At 49.4% G+C, this 20,793-nt stretch overlaps 2 protein-coding genes across 10 annotated transcripts in view; one reads left to right on the forward strand and one right to left on the reverse strand.

The window, feature by feature from the left end:
• The window catches only part of GOLGA1 (golgin A1), a 51,995-nt gene extending 40,977 nt beyond the window's left edge, over positions 1 to 11,018 (forward strand). For 4 of the 8 annotated variants that reach the window (XM_045562678.1, XM_045562676.1, XM_045562677.1 and 1 more), the window contains 3 exons: positions 3,827 to 3,886; positions 4,485 to 4,655; positions 5,154 to 7,938. In XM_045562678.1, coding sequence (XP_045418634.1) covers positions 3,827 to 3,886; positions 4,485 to 4,655; positions 5,154 to 5,849 — 927 coding nt within the window. In that variant the 3' untranslated portion in view covers positions 5,850 to 7,938. Of the gene's footprint in view, positions 1 to 3,826; positions 3,887 to 4,484; positions 4,656 to 5,153; positions 7,939 to 10,871 lie in introns of those variants that run through there. The other 4 variants (XR_006737779.1, XM_045562682.1, XM_045562681.1 and 1 more) reach the window with 4 other exon arrangements.
• On the reverse strand, positions 9,032 to 17,191 carry ARPC5L (actin related protein 2/3 complex subunit 5 like). 2 transcript variants are annotated; one of them, XM_045562683.1, is made up of 4 exons: positions 16,894 to 17,191; positions 12,268 to 12,340; positions 11,197 to 11,373; positions 9,032 to 9,593 (listed from the first exon to the last, which is right to left on the reverse strand). In XM_045562683.1, exons 1-4 carry the CDS (start codon positions 17,040 to 17,042, stop codon positions 9,531 to 9,533), a joined length of 462 nt encoding a protein of 153 aa, XP_045418639.1. In that variant the 5' UTR covers positions 17,043 to 17,191; the 3' UTR covers positions 9,032 to 9,530. The 2 variants fall into 2 exon arrangements, with proteins under 2 accessions (XP_045418639.1, XP_045418640.1); XM_045562684.1 differs by lacking the exon at positions 9,032 to 9,593 and adding an exon at positions 16,123 to 16,221 and having other exon boundaries at positions 11,231 to 11,373; positions 12,268 to 12,338; positions 16,882 to 17,187.
• Positions 17,192 to 20,793: the final 3,602 nt, after the last annotated feature.

Below are 20,793 nucleotides of genomic sequence, written 5' to 3' on the forward strand. Positions count from 1 at the left end.
TTTAATCTCTCACTGTGAAATATAAAATACATGCGGAAAAGTGTACAAAACAATGTGTGGCTCAATGAATTAACAAAAAGCAAACACACACGGAACCAGCCTGGACAGGCATCGGGTCCTTGCCAGCATCAGCAGCCAGGGCCCACTCAGGCCCCCGCAGCTCCCCTCAGTCACTGCATCCTGACCATGTGGAGTGACTGCCTTGCTTTCTGTCTAGTTGTACCACCGCAGCTCACATCCCTGAACACTCAAGTCTCGGTTTGCCCGTTTGTGAATTTCATGCGGGCCCCACCAGGACTGCGTGTGTTGAGCCTCTGGCCCCCCTGGCCGTAGAGCCTCCCTGTCTCCCCACTCAGCTCGGTGTCCACACTGTGTCGTGATGACTCTGCCTCACTGGCACCCTCCGTTCTCCAGCCTCTCTCCCTGTCCTCAGACTGCCCGGCCAAGCCCCAGCTCTGGTTAAACCCAACTCTTCCCAGCCCCATGCCTGCGGGAGGATGCACAGTCACACTGGCACATCCCTTGCAGTCCTGCCTCGTTCTGTAGGCCGTAATGCTCCGCTGCCCTTGATCTCAACTTCATTTCTACCTTCTCTTTCAACTTCAGTCCTACCTCTCCCACCCTCGCTCTCCTGCTGACATCCTACTTCATGGAGAAGAGACTTTCTACAGCCTCCATTCCAGGCCTTCCTGTGACCTTGGCCAACCGCCCACCCACCCTCTGTCCTTCCGCCCCACTCCTCCTGCCCTCTCAGGAGCTCCAGCCGCTTCCCCCTTCTCCCCTGCGTCATTGTTTTTTCTTGGAGTCCTTCCATCCACTTGCAAGCGTAGTCTAATAAAAGCACTGAGCCCTCGTCCTCCTCTGGCTACTGCGGCACTTCTCTGCCCTCCTCCCACACTCTCACGTTGGCACTTTCCATATCTGTCGTCTCCGTTTCCACCCCTCCTCGTCTCTCTCAGCCCCGTCCATCGGACTTCCCCGCTCCGCAGAAGAAAGCTCTCATTGGACTCGGTGACATCCACAGTGCTAAATCCAGAAGTTGGTTCCTCATTGTCCTTCTGATTGGCCTGTGGGCAGCGCTGGGCAGATGTCTCTCCCTCCTCTTGAAGCTCCCTTCTGTGCTTCTTCCTCCTCCTCCTCCTCCTCGGGGCCAGCCTCCTTCCCACTCGCAGGTACCGTGGGCGGCAGGGTCCAGCCCGCTGACCCTTCTCTGCATTGTGCTCACTCCTCAGTGATCTCACCCGCACCCCTATGCGCAGCTCAGGCAGCTCCGTGGACTCCAGTCTCATGAATCTGTCCCGTGTCTCCATGTGAATGTCTAAGAGTCACCTGAAACTTAAAACCGCCGCAACCACACCTCAGCCTCCCGGCGCTCACTGGCTCCCACGGCGACCTTTCCCGCCTCAGGAGACGGCAGAAGCCGTGGAGTCATCCTCACTCGCCTTGGTTCTTTGTCCACCAGCATCAAACTTTACCCAGAATCAACCACTTCTCACCACTGCCACCCACTGCACGTTACCATCACCTCTTCTCTAGGAGGTGGCATTGGACTTCTAACTGGTCTCCCTGTCACTCCTCCGTCCCAGTCCCCTGATGACTTCCTATCTCTTGATGAAAGCCAAAGTCCTTGCTGTGGCCTGCAAAGCCTGTGTGATCTGGCCCCATGACTACCCTTCCACCTTGGCCCTTCTGTCCTCATCACTCTGTCTCAGCCACGTGGGCCTTGCCTATCTGTGAGTACACCAAGCGCCCTCCCACGTCAGGGCATTTTCACTTGCTGAGCGTTCTGTCTGGAAGGTTCTTCCCCCAATGACCCTGACTTCCTTTATGGTATCATTTTATCAGGGAGGCCTCCCCTGCCCCGTCTAACCAGCCTCCCCACCAGAACCCCTTCTCTCCGTGCCTCTTACCACCTTCTGATGTGCTGTGTCTTTACTGATTCTGTTCCCTGCTGAGGGCAGAACTTTTTCTTTTTGTTTATTGCTGCTTCTCCGGCCCCTAGGACAGTGTCTGGCACATAGTAGGGGACGTAATCAGTAATTATTGGATGAATTAATGAATGAGCAAAAACCCCAGGAAACCAAGTAACATAAGATAAAATAGCAGATGTACTTTTGGGGCGATGTCCAGCCTCATGGTCAGCCAGGAGAATACAGATAGAAACCACAGGGTGTCTGCCATCTTGCAGAAGGGGGTGTGTTGCGGGTAGTTGCAAATGCGTGCATCTCTCCTGAGGAAACACAGCTGAGTCTTTATTGCAGCTTCGTTTCAAACTGGAAAGCCAGCCACGCAGTAAGATGGGGGCACCCACTGCAGTTCCTGTCACAGTAAACGTTACCAGTAGGACTGTAGAACGCTGTGAAAACTCCGATAAATGGAACTCGAGTATTCAAAATTCTAACTACTCAATGGGGATGTGGACTAGAAGTACACAAGGAAAACTTATTTTGATGTTATAGCTGTGAGACTTTGGAGAATTTTTTATTTAAAAATTTTTCCTGAAGCCAAGCCCAGTCTCTCTCCCCTGCTACAAGACCCTGTTGCAGTGGTGAATGAATAAATAAATAAATAATAAAATGTTTTCCTGTATTGCCGATTATAAAGTTTTTAATTGGAAAAATAGAGTTCAGCATTCTAATGAATAATGTAATGTGTCATAAATTACATGTAAGGCTCATAATATTAATTATACTCACTAATTAAAAAAAAGAAAATAAGCTGGACACAGTAGCACACGCCTGTAGTCTCAGCTACTCAGGAGACTAAAGCAGAAAGATCATTTGAACCCAGGAGTTCAAGGCCAGCCTGGGCAACATAGTGAGACCCCGTCTAAAAAAAATTAAAATAAATAAAGGATAGCTTTTTGCAGTGGCAATATTGTAGTCAGTGAGGTTTATCGGAGGTACGGTTATTGAAAAAAAGTTTAAAAAATATAAAAAGAGGCCGGGCGCGGTGGCTCACGCCTGTAATCCTAGCTCTGGGAGGCCGAGGCGGGTGGATTGCTCAAGGTCAGGAGTTCAAGACCAGCCTGAGCAAGAGTGAGACCCCGTCTCTACTAAAAATAGAAAGAAATTATCTGGCCAACTAAAAATATATATACAAAAAAAATTAGCCGGGCATGGTGGCTCATGCCTGTAGTCCCAGCTACCCGGGAGGCTGAGGCAGTAGGATCGCTTAAGCCCAGGAGTCTGAGGTTGCTGTGAGCCAGGCTGATGCCACGGCACTCACTCTAGCCCGGGCAACAGAGCGAGACTCTGTCTCAAAAAAAAAAAAAAAAAAAAAAAAAAAATATATAAAAAGAAAGAAAAATAAATAAAGGATATAAAACCCAATGTTGGTTTGTACAGAAAAATCATGACCTTTTACCGTTGCTCAAAATACACATTGCTAATTATGGTATTTCAGAGAGCCACAGTGATAATGAGAACCATAAACTGTAGCCTGGGGATCCTACCTGGGGATCACAGCACGTGCATCCAATTCTGAAGGACAAAACATCGTCCACAGCCATTTGCAGCCCAGCTGTTTGTGGAGGTGGCCAGCAGCAGGCTGGAGCACCAAGCCCATGGGAAGTGTCTGGGCAGCACTGGGGCATTCATCTGCACAGAGGGACAGTGACCCTCTGTGGCCATTGTGGGACCTAGAAGGAAATACAGCCCAACAGTGGTAGGCACGTGGGTGTGACAACTGAGCACAGACCTCTCAGGAGGACTTCTCAGGGCAGAGACCTCTCACAGGTGTACAGGGGTCTCTTTCTGTTCTGTTTATACCTTAAAGATGGTGAAATGTGCATCTCACGATTGGCTTTTTGGGGGGTTTGCCTTAGACTATAAAGCAGATGCAGCAGCGGATGCTGGAACTCAAAAAGACTCTGCAGAAGGAATTGGTGAGTGCCACGTGCTGTGCCAGCCCAGGCTCTCAGCCCGTCCCCTCCCCTCCCTGTGCCGTCCCTCACTCTCTGTCCTCATGGGGTCCCTTGATGCCTAATGCTCCCCCACCATTGATTGCAAGGGGTCTCTGGGAAGTCAGATGTTGGCTGGAGGGACAGTGCCCCTGCCAGCTTGAACACGCCTCTGAGAAGTGGCTTTGTGACCATGGCCATGTGCCTGCCTTCTCGGAGCCTTGGTCCTCAGCAGAAATGGGGGGTTGCTCTGCAAAGTCAGTGCAGTGACATTTGTACAGAATGTGTGTGGCAGAGTGCTTGGCCTGATGTGGGATGAGAGCAGCGCCTCTGCTCCAGGCCACAGGGCATGTGTCCTTGACATGGATAAAGAAGCATCTGAATTTCCCCAAGTGACCTCACTCCCTCCCCTCAGCAGTCAACCCCACCTGGAGGTGCCGAGCTTCCTCAGACTCTGGCACTTCCTTCCCAGGCGGGGCCCTTTTTGCCCCACGATGGTGATCACGGCTTGGGCCGGGTGAATCTCATGTGGTTTTTACACCTGTCTGGAAGGGTTCAATCATCTCTCCCTTTGGTTTTTCAGAAAATCAGACCTGATAATGAGCTTTTTGAAGTCCGGGAGAAACCTGGACCTGAGATGGCAAACATGGCCCCTTCTGTCACGAATAACGCTGACCTGACTGATGCCCGTGAGATCAACTTCGAGTACCTTAAGCATGTGGTTCTGAAATTCATGTCCTGTCGCGAATCTGAGGTAAAGGGCTTCCAGGTGCCTTTTGGGTATTGAGCTCCGCCCTGCAGAGTCTGTCCTGCAGGGCCCCCACCCAGTCCACTTCTTTCTCCTTACCCACATTCCCATTTGACCGCCCATGTGGACACGTGGTTGTTTTTCCCCTGCGGGCATCGGCTGCTGATTGATGGGGGGCGGCGCCACAGAGGGAACTGGCTCCTGGTGGGAGATTGGGCTCCACTGCTAAACCCTGACTTGGATGGTGAGGCCAGAGGCCGGGGAACTGAACCCACCCAGCATCCCTGCACGCTAAGGAAGTTCTCGCAGGCCCGCCAGGCCCCGAGGTAAAAGATGGAGGGGGAGAAAGAACCTGCTGTTGCTGTCAAACCTCGGACTGCCAGAACCTCACCTACTACCTGGTCCTCGCTAACCAAGGAAAACAGGAAATGCCCCAAACTCCCTGGCCCCACTCCCGCCCCACCCCCACGAAGGTCCATGGTAGCAAAACTTACTTTGTTTCAGGCTTTTCATCTTATAAAAGCTGTGTCAGTGTTGTTGAACTTTTCCCAAGAGGAAGAGAACATGCTCAAAGAAACCCTGGAATATAAGGTAGGGTTCTCCAGTCGCTGTTCTGGCTTCCAGACAGAGCACAGCCCCGGGCACACAGGTGGCCGCTGCTGCAGATCGGTGCCGCTGTGTCGGGTGGCCGTGATCCAGGCAGTATTTAGTGAGGATGTCCTCTGTGCCCAAGTGTCTGTGCTGTACTTAACCAATAGGCCTTGTCGTTTTCAAAGCGTTTTCATTGATATCATTTTACCTGCAGCCCCAGGTCTGGCCCAGCACCCAGACTTTAAAAAAAATTCCAAAAGTATCTGCATAAATGCTAGAATAGGAAAAATTACCTACAGTTCCGCTACCTGGTTCTTGTCAACTCGTTTTTTTTTTCTCTCATTTCCCTCCCCTACTTGGAATGTGCCTGTAGACTGGCTGCTGGAACCATCCTCAGTGCTGTCCAGAGCCAGAGCCAGGGTGCGTGGGAGGCAGGAGGGGCTGGTTCAGGTTCTCAGCTTTTTCTGTTTCAAATGCAGATGTCGTGGTTTGGGTCCAAGCCAGCTCCCAAGGGCAGCATCCGGCCATCTATCTCAAACCCTCGGATACCGTGGTCCTAGAGGGAACTACCCAAGGATGGAGCTCCATGGGTTGACACTTTTTCTGTGAAAAGAACACTGACACACCAGTCTGGGTGGGTTTTTAATCACTGTAACTGCAGTATTTTGTACAAGCGTCTAAACATTGTTTACAAGACTTAAGGCCCACTTCCCTGTAGGCTGACATGAACCTCAGGGGGTAGCTGATCCTATGTCATTCTGGTCACCAAACAGGAGGGTCCTGGCACTACCCAGATTTCCACAGTGCTGCTAACATCCCAGCTTTGGCCAGCACCCCATCTGCACCTGAATCCTCTTTTAATGTTTGCACTTAAGCTGAAGCAACCAGCATCTGTGAAGCAACAGCTGGGTCATCATGGAGTGATGACGCTGGAGGTAGAGATGCCCTTTGAAATGGTGCCCAGCAGGCCACCCCACCTGCTTCTGCCAGGAGCAGCCAACTCAGTGGGGGTGGCTTTAAAAATTCAGATGAGTTAGAAGAGGCTTTTTATCCCTTCCTCTCAAGAAAATATTATTTCACCTTTTTTCTTAAACCACCTTGAACTTTAGATGTGTACATGTCTAAGGGCCAGTGTGGATGAATTGAAGAATATGCAACTTTCTGACAGTATCTCCACTTTACTTAAGAAAACTAGCAAATATATAAAAAGTTCCTTAGTACCAAATACACTCAATTGCCTTTTTAATGAATGTACTTATCTTGGATAGGTTGCTGGTAAACCATTTTAAAACTATTTTTTATAGTTAAAGTTCTTCACTATTATGAACATGTCTTCTGTATTATAAAATCCATTTAACTGGTTTCTTAAAGGAAAATCAGAGCATCAAGAGGAAATTATTTCTAAAATTGGAATTCCTGTCCCTTTGTAATTTCACTAGCTTTCTGTGGCATCTCCTCTCTGAAGCAGTGGCGATATTTCATGGCTTTGCTTGGATTCTGTGTTGCACTACCACTGAGCAAGTGCTAACCACATTTCTTCTACTTAAGGACAATCTGCTGTGTGCATCAGAAGCAGCAGCTGTCCCTTCCCCCAACTTGACCAAAACATGGGAGGCAGTCCGCCTCCTGTGTGCAGCCACTCTCTCCCCCTCAGCCAACCCCTGAACATTGAAGATGACACTACACTCATGGATTATGTCCAGACAGCCCCCAGCTGGCTGTAGTACTCGATGGCATGCACATGACTCTGGAAGTGACTGATAAAAATTTATATTCATTATTAGTGGGGAAAAGGGAAGATGCTCATTCTGGATAAGCCACAGTATCAAATCTAAAGGGAAACTGTATTTATACTTAGAGGAAGGATTCACTGGTTAAATAAAAACTGAATTAATTACCGGAGCTCCTAAATTTATCATCAGTTATCCAGTGATGTTGTTTCTCAATTATGGTTAGCATCAAAAAATATATATATCTCACAGAAAAATATTTGCAGAGTTAACCTATTAAATTCCCGTGAAGTACTAAGTCAGGACAGCATCACCTTAGTCCCAACTCAGGCTCTCTGCCATTCTGCAGTGACCTACCTACCTCCTCATGTGGCTCTTCATTGCAGATGTCTGTCCCTTGTATAGAATGCTATTTTCCATTTACCCAGTGGGAACATGAAACAGGAGTCCCTTCTGTTCTTTTCTGCAATTTTGATGAGTAAGGAGGTAGCTTTTTTTCAAAGTAGGATTTCCTCCTTTTCAACTGTTCCAGGAAAGAATCCCTAAGATTGGGTAGTTCAAGGCTTGCCAGAGGCAGCTACATTTCCGTGGAGCCGGGTCTGACTCCTCCGTGGCTTCTCCAGCCCTTGAGCTGGTCGTCACGCCCCTGCCCACAACTGCCCTGGCAGTTTCAGGTGTAGCTGTGGGGCTGTTACTAAGTCTGTACTGGCTTAGGGAGGATTCCTCCTGCATGTTGAATTTCCTTCAGCTTTAAGAGGAAGAGTGGAGTAAATATTCTAAGTGATTTGATGCACTTTTACTTGTATAAAACTTTCTGTGATAGAGACAGTATATATAGCCCTTTATATGAGCAGTTGGGTCTTGACCTTTCCTTCAGTGTTGTAAATAGGGATTGTATTATCTGAAACTGCTGTAGAAAATTCATTTGTGGTGCAATACACTTTTTAATTAAAGCTCTTCAGATGCAATACAGTGGGTTTTACTTGATCTAGTTTGGTATGTCAGTGTTTCTTTGACTTGTTAAATCTAGTATCTAGTACATTATGTCTTGTATTTAATACTTCAAGGCCAACTTCAAGGGCTAGAGATCATTTACCTTTCAGAAAGAACCTCTCCAGAATGGCTTTGGGTGAATAAATATGTGTACTGGGAGCGGAGGGGATAGGCTGGAATGCAGTGGCATCATCATAGCTCACTCTAGCCTCAAACTCCTGGGCTCAGGCAATCCTCCTGCCTCAGCCTCCTAGATAGCTGGGACTAGAGGCATGCGGCACCATGCCCGGCAGAGATGGGGTCTCAATGTATGCAATTTAATGAAACCAATAGCCTAGTCCTACTTCCCAAGAATCACAGTGGTTCTGTAGAGGGGCTGGGGCTGGAGGATTGTGTCACTTTGGTCAACGTCTATATCCAAGGCCCATATGACCTGGAAGAGCTTCAGGAATACGAATGGGGCCCTTACCTTTAACAGAATGCAAGCTGCAGTTGCATGCACTGAAAAGGAAAGAAAAGCATTTTTGCCCTTCAGAGTGGCTCACTGTTACTGGTGATAGGGAACCATATTTTGCTTCTGTATATCTATTGGCTGATTGCTCCCTGTTTCTAGCTTTTAGTTTTTTAAAGAAAACCTGTCAATGCAGCAGTGAGAGTACTCCTGCAACACAGCCGACCCAGCATCAGGAGATGGTGACCAGGCCCACCCTCAAAAGAGCCAAGTGCAGTCACACAAACTGAAGACTTTTAAAGCCTCAATCAATTATTAAAATGTTTGGTACTTTATTAAATTAAATAAGCTCCAAAATTACATACAAATCAAAGGAGTAAGAAACAATAAATAGTTATTCAGCAAAACTGCCCCTGCATAGCAGCCAGCAGCACCGTGGCCAAGGCTCCCGTGCTGCTGTGGCAGAGGCCTGCAGATTGCCATGCTCGCTCCCCAGGGATGGCTGAACAGGGACGCACATCTACCTCTTCCACACCGAGTCTCTGGAACAGTCAGACTCTCATTCATTACCATCCCGTTCGTTACCATTTCTTACATACATGAAACACACCGCAATGTATATACTAATAAGCCAAGAGCTTTATTGATGCAGCAGGCACTTTACAATGAACCCAAGAGCGTCCGCCTTCTCTGGGAAGACGGGGTGTCTGTACAAACTCTCGGGTTTTTTTCCACTTCCCAAAAAAAAAAAAAACAAAAAAACAAGCTCTCCCTTTTACCACAGCCCTTGGATCTGCACCTGCCCAAACCATCCCTCCCCCAGTGCACACAGGTACACCTGACCGACGGCGGCCAGCCATTCTGGTAAACAGTCAAAATGTCAGTTCTGCATTACTTGTAGACGAAGGCATAGACTATCAGATCCTGCAAAGGATTTAGGAAACAGTAAGACGATTTCTCCCTCCACCTTGAAAATAAAATACATTTCAGCGGATACATGTCCTGAAATAGTTTAGTTGGGAGTTCCTAGGAAGATGGTCCATTGTCAGTCCCTTCTTCACCAGCCTGGGCATCCAAAGTTCTTCTCAAGGTAACATGAGTCTTTTTTTTTTTTTTTTAAACAGTCTTTCTTGCTGTGAGAACTCTTATAATGGAGCCTAGTCCTCCTACTGCTAAGGCCTGTGGGGACAGGAAAAGGAAATGTGTCAAATGAGACCTGGCAGGCCAAGGGGGAGCCAGGGAGATGGGACTGTGCACCCCTTGACCTAGATCCCATCATGACCCTCTGAAAGAAGATGCCTGCAACAGACCATGTTCTAGGCAAGGAGCCCCTTCCTAGAGCCAAGGATGCTGAGAACCCCAGCTCTTGGGCAGTAGAACTGGCTTGAGAACACTGTCACCAAGCACACATGGCAGAGCCCCTCAAGTTCCCTTTTGACAAGCTCATTTTTTTTGTTTCCAGCCTACCAGCCCTGCCCTAGGCAGAGGTGCACCCAAGCCCATTGAGAGCTGCCTGCTGACACAGCTGGCACCAGGCACCAAGTCACCTTAAAGGGACAAAACGGCCTGGCCTCTACACCATGTAGAGGGCTTGCTCACCTCCCCTGACCACCAGAGCCACCCTCACCTACTGAGCCCCGGCAGAGGGGAGACTGAGGAGGCACAGCACACTCACCAGCAAGACCAAAGGCCACAACCACAGAACCACAGCCCAGCAGCTACTGCCTCAAGGGGCCAAACCCCCAGGAAGGGAGGGAACCCCTCTCACAACTCAACACTGAGCCACTTGGGAAGGACGGTGTGTAACAGCCTGGTCTCCTTTAATGGTGGCATGCTCACTGTAGCACTGGGGGGTGTGGGGGAGTCTGTGGGAGGGGGCCACAGTGGCACACAGGCTTGACAACGGGCCTTGCTCTTATACCATGAAGGGCAGACACAGCTTTTTCTACTTCACATGGATGAAGGCCACATTAAGTGACTGTCAAGGTTTCTGCCCACTGCCTCCTCACAGGGCAAGGCTGAGGCCAGGGCAGAAAGCCCTCACAGCTGGCTGGAGGGCTCAGCCTGCATTTCTAAGACCCCTCCAACTCCCTCTCCCCCAGCAGCTGCCTCCACCAATGCAAAGAAAGTATCATGAAGCCCCAATCAACCAGCGACCAACCTCCCTCCTACCTGGGACTCCCCACCTACCTTACCATGCATGTGACCATCTTACTATGCCACGTCACCTGCCCCCATGTCTTGTACCAAGGGCACCCTGTCCTGCCTAGTATAAATCAGCAGTTCAAAAGCAAAAGCAACTGCAATTATCAGAGACCTACCAGGTGCTTCCTTTGGAGAGGTAAATGCTCAGATGTCCAAGGTTTAGGCTTGTCCCCTTATATTATGTCCACCAGACCATCCTACGTTTGTTTTGGAAAATCTGGCTTTTTTTTTTTTTTTTTTTTTTTTTTACAGACGAGGTCTCACTCTGCTGCCCAGGCTGGAGCACAGCACCATCATGAAGGCTCACTGTGTCCTCCTACTACTCAGCCTCCCTAGTAGCTGGGATTACAGGTGCATGCCATCATACCTGGTTAATTTTTTTTTTTAAATTTTTTGTAGAGATGGGGTCTTGCCATTGCCCAGGCTGGTTTAGAACTCCTGGCCTCAAGCGATCCTCCCACCTGGCCTCCCAAAGTGCTAGGATTACAGGTGTGAGCCACTGTGCCCGGCCTGGGCTGCTGATTTGAACCCTGGGATAAGTCAGTGGGCTGCCTGCAGGGGAAATATGTTCACATACCTTTTCATGCCACTGGAGTAACACTGCGCTGCTATTTTCTGTGGGCTTCTCAAACCCTTTATAAATGTACTTCATTAACAAGTCAACGCCATTTCTGTCCAGTGACTGCACAGCCTGCTCAATTTCACTGCTCTTGAAGTTTGTGAGTACTTTCAGCACCACACCCTGGGCTCGCTCCTACAGAGGAAAGAGAATGGGAGTGAGGCCACAGTGGGCACAGGAACACCAAAGCCAGTGATCAGAACTCACCAGGAACACTGCCAAATATCTAATTCGTCTAGAATGGTCAAAGTAAGTGGGCTAAAACTATTATTGGTTTAAATTTCAAAGTATCCCTTACTTATGCCAATAAGTCATTCCACTTATTTTAGGGGGAATAGTGGTTTTACTGTGGACAAGCATCACTATTTGTGATGACACCAACAAGGCCTTACAGCCCACAGGATCACAGTAGTGCAGGTCTATTTAAAAAAAATAAAATCAAATAAAAAGTTTGCGTGGCTGCAGCTTCTGTGTTCATACCTTGGAACAGAGGTCATTACCCTCTACCTCTGTAAAGGTGCAGCCTTCGGTAACATCAAGATGCTGTCACAAGATGCCAGCTTCCTAGCTGCAGGGAGACCCCTTTCCTTGGACCAAATTTTAGACAGCCTAAGTGATGCAGTAAGGCGTAAGTGTATGTTTTCATCTGGTTTTTAAAAGGCTAGAAATCTTAAAGGCACTTAAAATCCTTATGCAGATAAAGCCTATTCAGTAGCCTGTAAAAGCATAACCACTGATCCGTCCTTTATGGCAAGCTAATTTATCTGTTTTGCTAATCAGCAAGGGCTGGACTGACTTCTCACCCCAGGAGGCCCCAGGGAGAAATGAGTATTTCTTTGGGGAGCTTTTACTATAAACACAGAAAGCTTTGATGTCAGAGAAGCTTTAACATCTGGGGAGTGCCAGGAGGCTTCCGTGGAAGCAATGCCCAGTGCCAACCCACTCCCACAAACACTCAAGCTGGGCAAACAGACAACCACAGCCCTGTCCCAACACCACCCAGCAGACCTGCAGCACGACCCCGGTTACCTTCACAGCTTGATTCTTGGTGTTGACGGGAGAGTTCCGCAAGGCTGCATGAAATGCCCGAAGCATGTCCCCTGTGCACACCGAGAGTTAAGGATGGCTAGGTTAAAGCACGGCCATGCTCTCATCAATGAATTCACTTCAAACACTGCTCAGGAGAGCAGAGTCAAATTGGATCTTACCCATACCACCCACCTTCCACTGCCAGCTTCCAGGGGGCATTGCCTGTTTATCGTCTGTAGCTTTCCTGAGCCACAGGGAGGGTGGAGGGCACTCTGCCAACCCTACAAACCCCTCCTGCTTCCCCCTACACCTTGCCCCTCAAAGCAGCTGCGCTGGAGGGGTAACTTGCAGTGAAATCTGATTGAGCTCACTTGCACCTGCTTGGTGCTGGGCACTGTCTCTGCCCTACTAGATCCTCACAGCAACATGCATGGGAACTGGAGGTCATTCTCATCTTCTCACCCTAAAAAAGGAAAGAATGAAGGTACAAACTCTTCATCCAATGCTTTCTATCAGTTCAACTATTAAAAAAATTAAGATGTGTTAAAACTATCTTCCAAGACCCACCCAGGTCAATGGGGTCCCAAATGCTTCCAGGAGGGGATTTACTAATCTAAAACAACCTTTTGCCAACAAAATGAGTCAATCTCCACCCATCCTCCACAAACCATAGTTACAATCCTGACACCACATTCTTTGCTGAATTCTGAATACCCAGCACGCAAAAGAAAATTACAATCTGGGTTAGGTCCCCAAAGGTGACACCTATTTTCAACTGAATTACATCAGCCAACTTTCATTTCCTCATGTGAAACATTGGCTTCAGCCAAAAAGCTTCAAAAATAGAACAAGGAAGGCTTCTGCCCAATCAGGTCTCTACTCCTGTTCACACAGTGATACCCACGTGTGAACAGACGGGGCCTCTAGAGCAAAGCTGAGTCTCCTGCTTGCCAGTGTGGGCTCCATCTTGAGTGAGCTGGGTCTGCGCCACCAGGCAAGCCACTCCCTGCCCTGGCTCCCCAGCTCCCTGCTTGGCTCTGATCCACCTCCCACGTTCCAGAGGCAGCCCACCACCTTTATCTTCCAGCTTTGGAATTCCTTTTCCTCAGCCAAACAAGGGCCAATCTGATACCAGCCAATGATAACCTCTACCTCCTAACTCTTTTCTAATTTGGTGTCCCCAAAGCAGTAAGCAACGTCCCAGAGACTTAACAGGAAACGTAAGCTAGCTTTCTCTTCGCTTAAACCTAACAGAAGTGACAAGCAAATCATTCCAAAGATGGACTAGTCCATGGGGATAAAGTCACTGCTTTAGAGTTAACTCTCTGTAGCACCAATTTGTCCAGCAATCACTGTGGCCATTGATGGGTAAGTGCTTTCAGCAGCTGGGGAGATCTAGAGAGCAGGGAGGCGTCCCTGCAGTCACACATCATTTATGAAGCTGGCCTCTGCACTCTGTTGGCTTTAGGCCCTTTGAGAGAACAAACAGGCTGTGGTGGTTGGGGGAACCCCTGCCCAACTCTTGGTCTCCTCTAGATCTTTCTCAACCATGGCACTACTGACATTTTACACCAATCATTCTTAGATGTAGGAACTTTCCTGTGTGTTGTAGGATGCTCAGCAGCATCCCTGGCCTTTACCCACTGGATTCCAGTAGCACTCACAAGTTGTGACAATCACGATGTCTCCAACATTGTCAAATTTCCTTGGGGTGGGGGATGCAAAATCATTCAAAATCAATGCCCTAGACAGATCCCTGATCCAGAGGACTTGAAGCTACTTCACTGAAGAAGAAAAGGAACTGATAATTTAAAATTGTCACAAGGTCTCAAGATCCTGTGCCAGGTGCTTTCACAAGTCATCTCACTCCAAAAAACACTTTGTAACAAGAATCATTATTCCAATTTTAAAGGTAATGAAATTGAGGCTCAGAGAAGGGAAATTACCTGCCCAAGGTCACAAAGCTATGCTATCTGGCTGGCTTTCAAACCCAACCTCTTTCTACAATCCCCTGCTGCTGCTCTACCTGCAGACCCAAGTGGCATGTCTGGTACACCTGTGTGCCACTGTGTGCCCTCTGATGCTGATGTTGTCCCATGATACTCCCAGGGAACCTAGAGGCCAGAATGGCTGTCTTCCATTTAACAGAGGAGGATGCCGAGGTTGAGAGGGTATGTGACCTATGCAAGGTCAAAAAGCTTTAGCATGATAGAGCTGGGTGTGTGTGGATGCACAGCCTGTGTTCCTTCTACTTCATCTGTGTGATCTCCCTCTGTGATGCACTTCCCTATATGGCCCTAGGACATGCCCCCTCACTACCCCCCCCTCCCCTGCCCCAATCTATCAACCCCTCTCCCTGCTCCACTCTCCTCAGACTCCTAGAAGTTCTATAGTTTAAATTCAGTGATCTACTGTAAGTCCATTTCTTGACATATGATAGGGACTCAATAAGTAGTTTCCTCCCTACCTGGGCCCCACATTTGCCAGGATTTCAGTTCTCATCTGCTAACCTCAATCCCAGGAGGCACACTCTCCATGATAACAAAATTTCTGACACAGGCCAGGAGCAGTGGCTCATGCATGTAATCCTATCACTCTGGGAAGCCGAGGCGGGAGCATGGCTTGAGCTCAGGAGTTCAAGGCCAGCCTGGGCAAGAGCACGACGCCATCTCTACTAAAAATAGAAAAAGTAGGCTGGGCATGGTGGTTCACACCTGTAATCCTACCACTCTGGGAGGCCAAGGTGGGAAGATCGCTTGAGGTCGAGAGTTCGAGACCAGCGTGAGCAAAAGCAAGACCCTGTCTCTACTAAAAATAGGAAAACTTAGCCAGGCATGGTGGTGTGTCCCTGTAGTCCCAGCTACTTGGGAGGCTGAGGCAGGAGGATGGCTTGAACTCAGGAGTTTGAGGTTGCTGTGAGCTACGGTGACACCACTGCACTCAACAAGCGGCAACAGAGCAAGACTCTGTCTCAAAAAAAAAAAAGGTTTCTGACACCTGCCATTAGTGGAGAAACTACCAGCTGCTGGATGTGCTAAGCCCAGGCTTCTAAGTGCTAAGTGACCTCAAGAAACCTATCACTTGGCAGGGGTATACCAAAACATGACCCTCAACAAGTCCCTGCAGCAACAAGCCCAAGGCAGCCACCGACCAGGCCTTGGTCTCATCTGTGGAATGAGGGTCCTGGCGCAAAGGCTTGACCTTGGAGCCCTTTCAGCACTGCCTGCCATGAGCCAGGCCCTGCACCTGACTACAGAACACTACAAAACCAACCTTCCTTCCTGGGGGCCCTTCCCATGACCCCACTTTAACAGTAGAATAAGTGAGGTGATCCTGATGGGGCAGGAAATACAAGTTTGAATCTCCACCTTTGAAAACACATTCCTGTTCAAACAAAGTCTGAAGGTTTTTGTTTTAAAGGCCCATTGGAGGAGCACTGCAGGACTCCTCCCAAAAGCAGTGAGCCTGACTTCCCAAGTTGAGTCAACTGATTAAACACTGAGAACCTGATTTATACAAAGTATGAGCCTCCAACCGTGCCCTGGCAAGCACAGGGGGAGGGGAATGCACTTCCTGTAACAACATTTGAATAAAGAAAAATCCTTCCTGTGAGAATAAGTCAGTTTCCTGTGCTCCAACTACTAAGGGACCAAGCAGGCTGTGACAATCACTTCTATTTTTAATTTCCTTTTCTAAGCGCTTGTTTTCTGTGGCCACAAGAACAGTCATTTCCAGTTTTGGGGCTCTACTTTTACACTTTGCTTTACGGTGTCTAGTTTTTCTTAGCTCTAAACTACTAGTTTTTTCCACTACTTCCTGCAAAAAAGAAGGCTACTGGGGGGAGCCAAAACTCACTTGTTGAGCGTGGCTGAGACCACCAAGGTCCAAAGGTGTTCAGAGGAAAGTGAGACTAGGTGAGAACCGGTGGCATTAAGCTCGAGGGTCAGACTGACCCTAGGGTAGAAGGGGCACAATCTCAGACCTCAAGGCTGAACTGAGGCTGCAGCCTTCATTCTGCCCTTGGTCCTTTCTTTCCGCAGCCATCCACCCACCCATTTTCGTACTGTGCAGCAATGGGGCCCAAGAAGGCCGGTAGGGCAGGCCCAGGAGGACTGTGCCCAGAGCTGCCCAGACCGCTCAATTCCTAAGAGATGGCTCACCTCGGCCCCTCCCGCCGACCCAGCTCGGTGAATGGCCCTATTTCCTACAAGGGAGAGATAGAGTGGTGGGCGCTGAAAGGAAAGCCTGAGAGAACGAGGCGGCAAGGTGAGAGCGGGGGGAGAGGAGAGCCGAGCGGAAGGGTGAGGGGCCTGCGGGGCCCGAGCCACGTCTGGTGTGCTCCTGGGGCCGCGGAGGGAGCCCGTCCACCAGGGTTCAGTGGCCGCGTGGGGCTGCACTGCTGAGGAGGAAGGCGCCGGGGATAGGGGAACTGTGGAGACCACGGCTGAGGGGACATGGCCCGAGGGCAGCTGGGAGGCTGATCTGAAGGGGCCCGGGGTAAGGGCAGTGGGGAGGCCGGGCCCGAGGGGCCCAAGCCGGGGATGGGGAAAGTGGTAAGTCTAGGCCAAAGGGGAGCCCGGGCCAAAGGGAGCGAGAAGGCCGGGCCGCCGCTACCGGGAAGGATATTGTCGCAGGAGCCCGTCCACTTCACTAGGGTCCGGGCCTGGCTCTCCCGCCGCCGCCGCCGCCTCCTCCTGCTCGTCCACGAATTTGTTCTCGTCAAATTCGTCGATGTCCACCCGGCGGAAGCGCGAGGACAGCGTGTTCCGGGCCATGGCGGGAGCTCGGCGCCCACTCAGCCGGCTCCGCTCCGGGCCCAACCTCGGCTCCGCTCCACTCGGCACCGGCTCCGGCTCGGGGGCGGGAAGCGGCCGCCCGGCACCTCCTCCACCTCCTCCGCGCGCAGCCGCTGCCCGCCCACTTCCGGACCACGCCGGAACCGGAAGTTCCGTCAGGGCAGGGCGGGGCGGGTCCAGTGGGAGGGCGCGCCTGAGAGCCGGCGTGGTGGTTTCCGCCACAGTCGACCCTGTACTCTTACGTTCGTGGAGCCTCAGCCTTCTCTCCCGGGAGCGAGCGCCTCTTGCCCGCGCGAGCCCAGCGTTGTGTACGCCATAACTGCGCTCGTTCTCCGGCTTCTTCCCTTCCTCCGAGGATCCCCGGTAGGGGCTGGCACGGGCACAGGCCCGGACTCAAAGAGTGACCACTGTCCAGACTTGGGGAGCACCGGGTCCCCGGGAGAAGGCGCCCGGCTCCGCTTCTCAAGTGGTAGGCAGGCTTCTTGGAGAGGAAACCTTAGAGCTGATGCGTGAGGGATGAGTAGGAGCTCTTATGCCCCGAGAAGTAACGGGGAGATGCTAAGTCTTGAGGTCTTGAATGACATCACACTGAGCCAGAGGAGGTTGCCTCTGCCTTGTGCACAGAAGTGACGCTGTTGTTAAAGAAGTGGGAGACAGGGGGCTGACAAGACGCTGGGGACGTTTTGACTTTAAGGTGCGGCGGTCCCGCGTGTGTGGCAGTCACTGTGGTCTGGCGGATGGGGGCCAGGAGAGGGAGATGACTTTGTGGCCACTATCCTCGCAGGAAGGGTGAGGTACTGGGGGCTGAGAAGTCAGGCCTGGCTGGAGAGGCATTTCTTGGTAGGAAACAGAATCCTCAAAATCTGAGATGGAGGGAGAGGGTGTTAGGGCAGTCAAGGACGACTCTGGGGTGCAAGGATTAGGTGCCTGGATTATTGCTTGAGGGATTGTGTTACTTGGCCTTAGCTGTAGGGTAAAATGGGTCTTTTCATATAATAGTATGACAACTATTTTCATATAATAGTCCTCTTTTTAATAAAAATCAGGATTTGAAATGTATCTCATTTTTATTGCTTTGAATACTTCTCATTGAATTGTCTACACATCAAAGAAAATATCGCCAGACTATGATGCAACCTAATCTTGGGGGCTAAAGGTACAGACTCTCATAGTGTGAAACAGGTGCTGAATAAAAGTCTGAGGGGTCCTGGAAACAGGCAAAGCCCACCTACATTTCAGCTCCATACCAGGGAAGAAATATCTGTGAGCCAGGCAGGCCACAAGAACACAGAAATCTGTATCCCCCGAACATCCTGGTCAGAAGGAACTTTAAGCCAGAAATGCCCATTTTACAAGGAAGGAAACAGCCCCCAAATAAGCTGGTGAATGTAATAATGTCCCAGTTCATGGTCATGTGTTTCCATTTCCGTCAGGGAGACAATTTAAAAATCTGCTTTGTACTATGTCAGGAATGACTGAGTGCTGAAAGAAAGAAAAATCAATCACGCAGTGCCTAGAGGTACCTTAGATAAAGCGGTCAAAGGGGGTGTCCCATAGCAGCTAACACTGAACAGGGACCTGAAGAACATGAAGGAGGGAGCCAAGCAAATGCTCAGAGGCTGGCTGGGCTTGGTATATTCCAGAAACAGCAAGGTCATAGTAGAATAGAAGAAATAAGAGATAAGTTGAGAGTTTGGGGATGGTGTAGAACTCTGTAGGCTGAGGAAGGGATTCAGTCTTAACTCAGATGGGAGAGCCCTGGAAATCAGAGAAGTGACATGATCTGGCTTCTGACTTAAGTTTGAAAAGGGGCCCTCTAGCAGCTGTATTGAGAACACAGTTAGGAATGAGAGCCAAAGTAGGTGATTTAGAAGGTGACACCAACTATCCAAGGGATAGGCAATGATAGCTCAAGCCAGGCAGGTGCCAAGAAGGGTGATGGGAACAGGTTGGGTATATTTTGAAGGTAGAGCCCACAGGATTTGCTGGTGGATTAGATGTGGCATATAAGAAAAACAGGAGTCACAAATGGCTTCAAGTTCCAAAAAAATGCACACAGTCATTAACTCTGATAGAAGTACAAGCATTTGGGAACTATGAAAGCAAAGCCCTCATGTATCATTAGACCTTCATTTATGAGTGACATGCCAAGATTGCCCTCTTCTTTACTCTTTTTCCCATATCCCCCTATCTCCTGGAAGCCTGCCTCACCGTGGTCTTGAGCAAGGCTCATTAATTAATTCATCCAGCAAGCATTCATGTACTAGAGACTAGAAAAACCAAATCAGGTGTCAGCCATGGTTCTGTTCCCAGGGAACTTCCAGATTGGCTGTGGAAATAGACACATGAATATATAATTTTAACTCAGTATGATTGGGGCTAAAGAGAGGATTGTACAGAAGGCTTGGGACACAAGGGGATGTTGCTATCTATAAGGGGATGGAAGAAGGTTCCTTGGAGGAGGTGAAACCTGACAGCAACAAAAGGACAACTTGGATTTAACCAGATCTCTAAGAGGTTGTATGTCTTTGCTAATGGCTATGGAGTAACACTGGAGTGCCAATTAAGATTAATGTACGCTAGTTGGGGCAACAATGGAACTGCCCATTCAAAAAGCCTAAACACCTTCACTGCTTTGTGAATTCCCATCTAACTTCCCATTTAATCAAGTGTTTGTTCCACTGAGAATCTTAATGCTGAATATTTGAGCAATTATAATGTAGGCATCAGGTCTTATGCTAAATGAGTTACATGTATCTTCTCTAATCTTCATAAATGCCCCCTCTCATAGGTGAGAAAACTGAGACTCGAGAGGAGAAGATATTTGCCAAAAATCTCAACTGGGGCCGGGCGCGGTGGCTCACGCCTGTAATCCTAGCTCTGGGAGGCCGAGGCGGGTGGATCGCTCGAGGTCAGGAGTTCGAGACCAGCCTGAGCAAGAGTGAGACCCCGTCTCTACTAAAAATAGAAAGAAATTATCTGGCCAACTAAAATATATATATACAAAAAAATTAGCCGGGCATGGTGGCTCATGCCTGTAGTCCCAGCTACTAGGGAGGCTGAGGCAGTAGGATCGCTTAAGCCCAGGAGTTTGAGGTTGCTGTGAGCTAGGCTGATGCCACGGCACTCACTCTAGCCCGGGCAACAAAGTGACACTCTGTCTCAAAAAAAAAAAAAAAAAAAAAAAAAAAACAAAACTCTCAACTGGTACCTGGCAACAACAAGAATTTGAAACCTGTTCTGGTTCACTTTAAAAAAAGGCTATGGGCTGGGTGCCATGGCTAATTGCCTGTAATCCTAGAACTTCGGGAGGCCAAGGCGGGAGAGGATCGCTTCAGTCCAGGAGTTCGAGACTAGCTCTGAGAAAGAGCAAGATCCAGTCTCTACAAAAATAGAAAAATTAGCTGGGCGTGTGGCATGCAACTGCAGTCCCAGCTACCTGAGAGGCTGAGGCAGGAGGATCGCCCGAGCCCAGGAGTTTTAGATTGCAGTGAACTATGATGACGCCACTGCACTCTAGCTCAGGCGACAAAGTGAGGCTCTCAAAATAATTTTAAAAGTCTATGAATGCCCTTTTCACATGCTGCCTCCACCAGAACCTTTATGGATTTGGGTTATAACTGTTTGACCTGGCCCCTCCCGCTTCCGCCTACCTCGCACTTTAAATTCCTCCAAGGCAGGGCCGCGTTAATTCATCTTTGAAAACCGTCACCCCATCATCTGCTGAGCA

The sequence above is a fragment of the Lemur catta genome, chromosome 10 (assembly GCF_020740605.2).
Source record: "Lemur catta isolate mLemCat1 chromosome 10, mLemCat1.pri, whole genome shotgun sequence".
NCBI classification, from domain to species: Eukaryota; Metazoa; Chordata; class Mammalia; order Primates; family Lemuridae; genus Lemur; species Lemur catta.

What these genes read in the sequence shown, in the direction of transcription:
- ARPC5L (XM_045562683.1), bottom strand. Translation starts at nt 17,042, where the DNA reads ATGGCCCGGAACACGCTGTCCTCGCGCTTCCGCCGGGTGGACATCGAC. An exon ending in GTGGACGGGCTCCTGCGACA is followed by an intron (nt 12,341 to 16,893) that starts ATATCCTTCCCG and finishes CTCGGTGTGCAC; the next exon opens with AGGGGACATGCTTCGGGCAT. An exon ending in TACTCCAGTGGCATGAAAAG is followed by an intron (nt 9,594 to 11,196) that starts GTATGTGAACAT and finishes CTGTCCCCACAG; the next exon opens with GCCTTAGCAGTAGGAGGACT.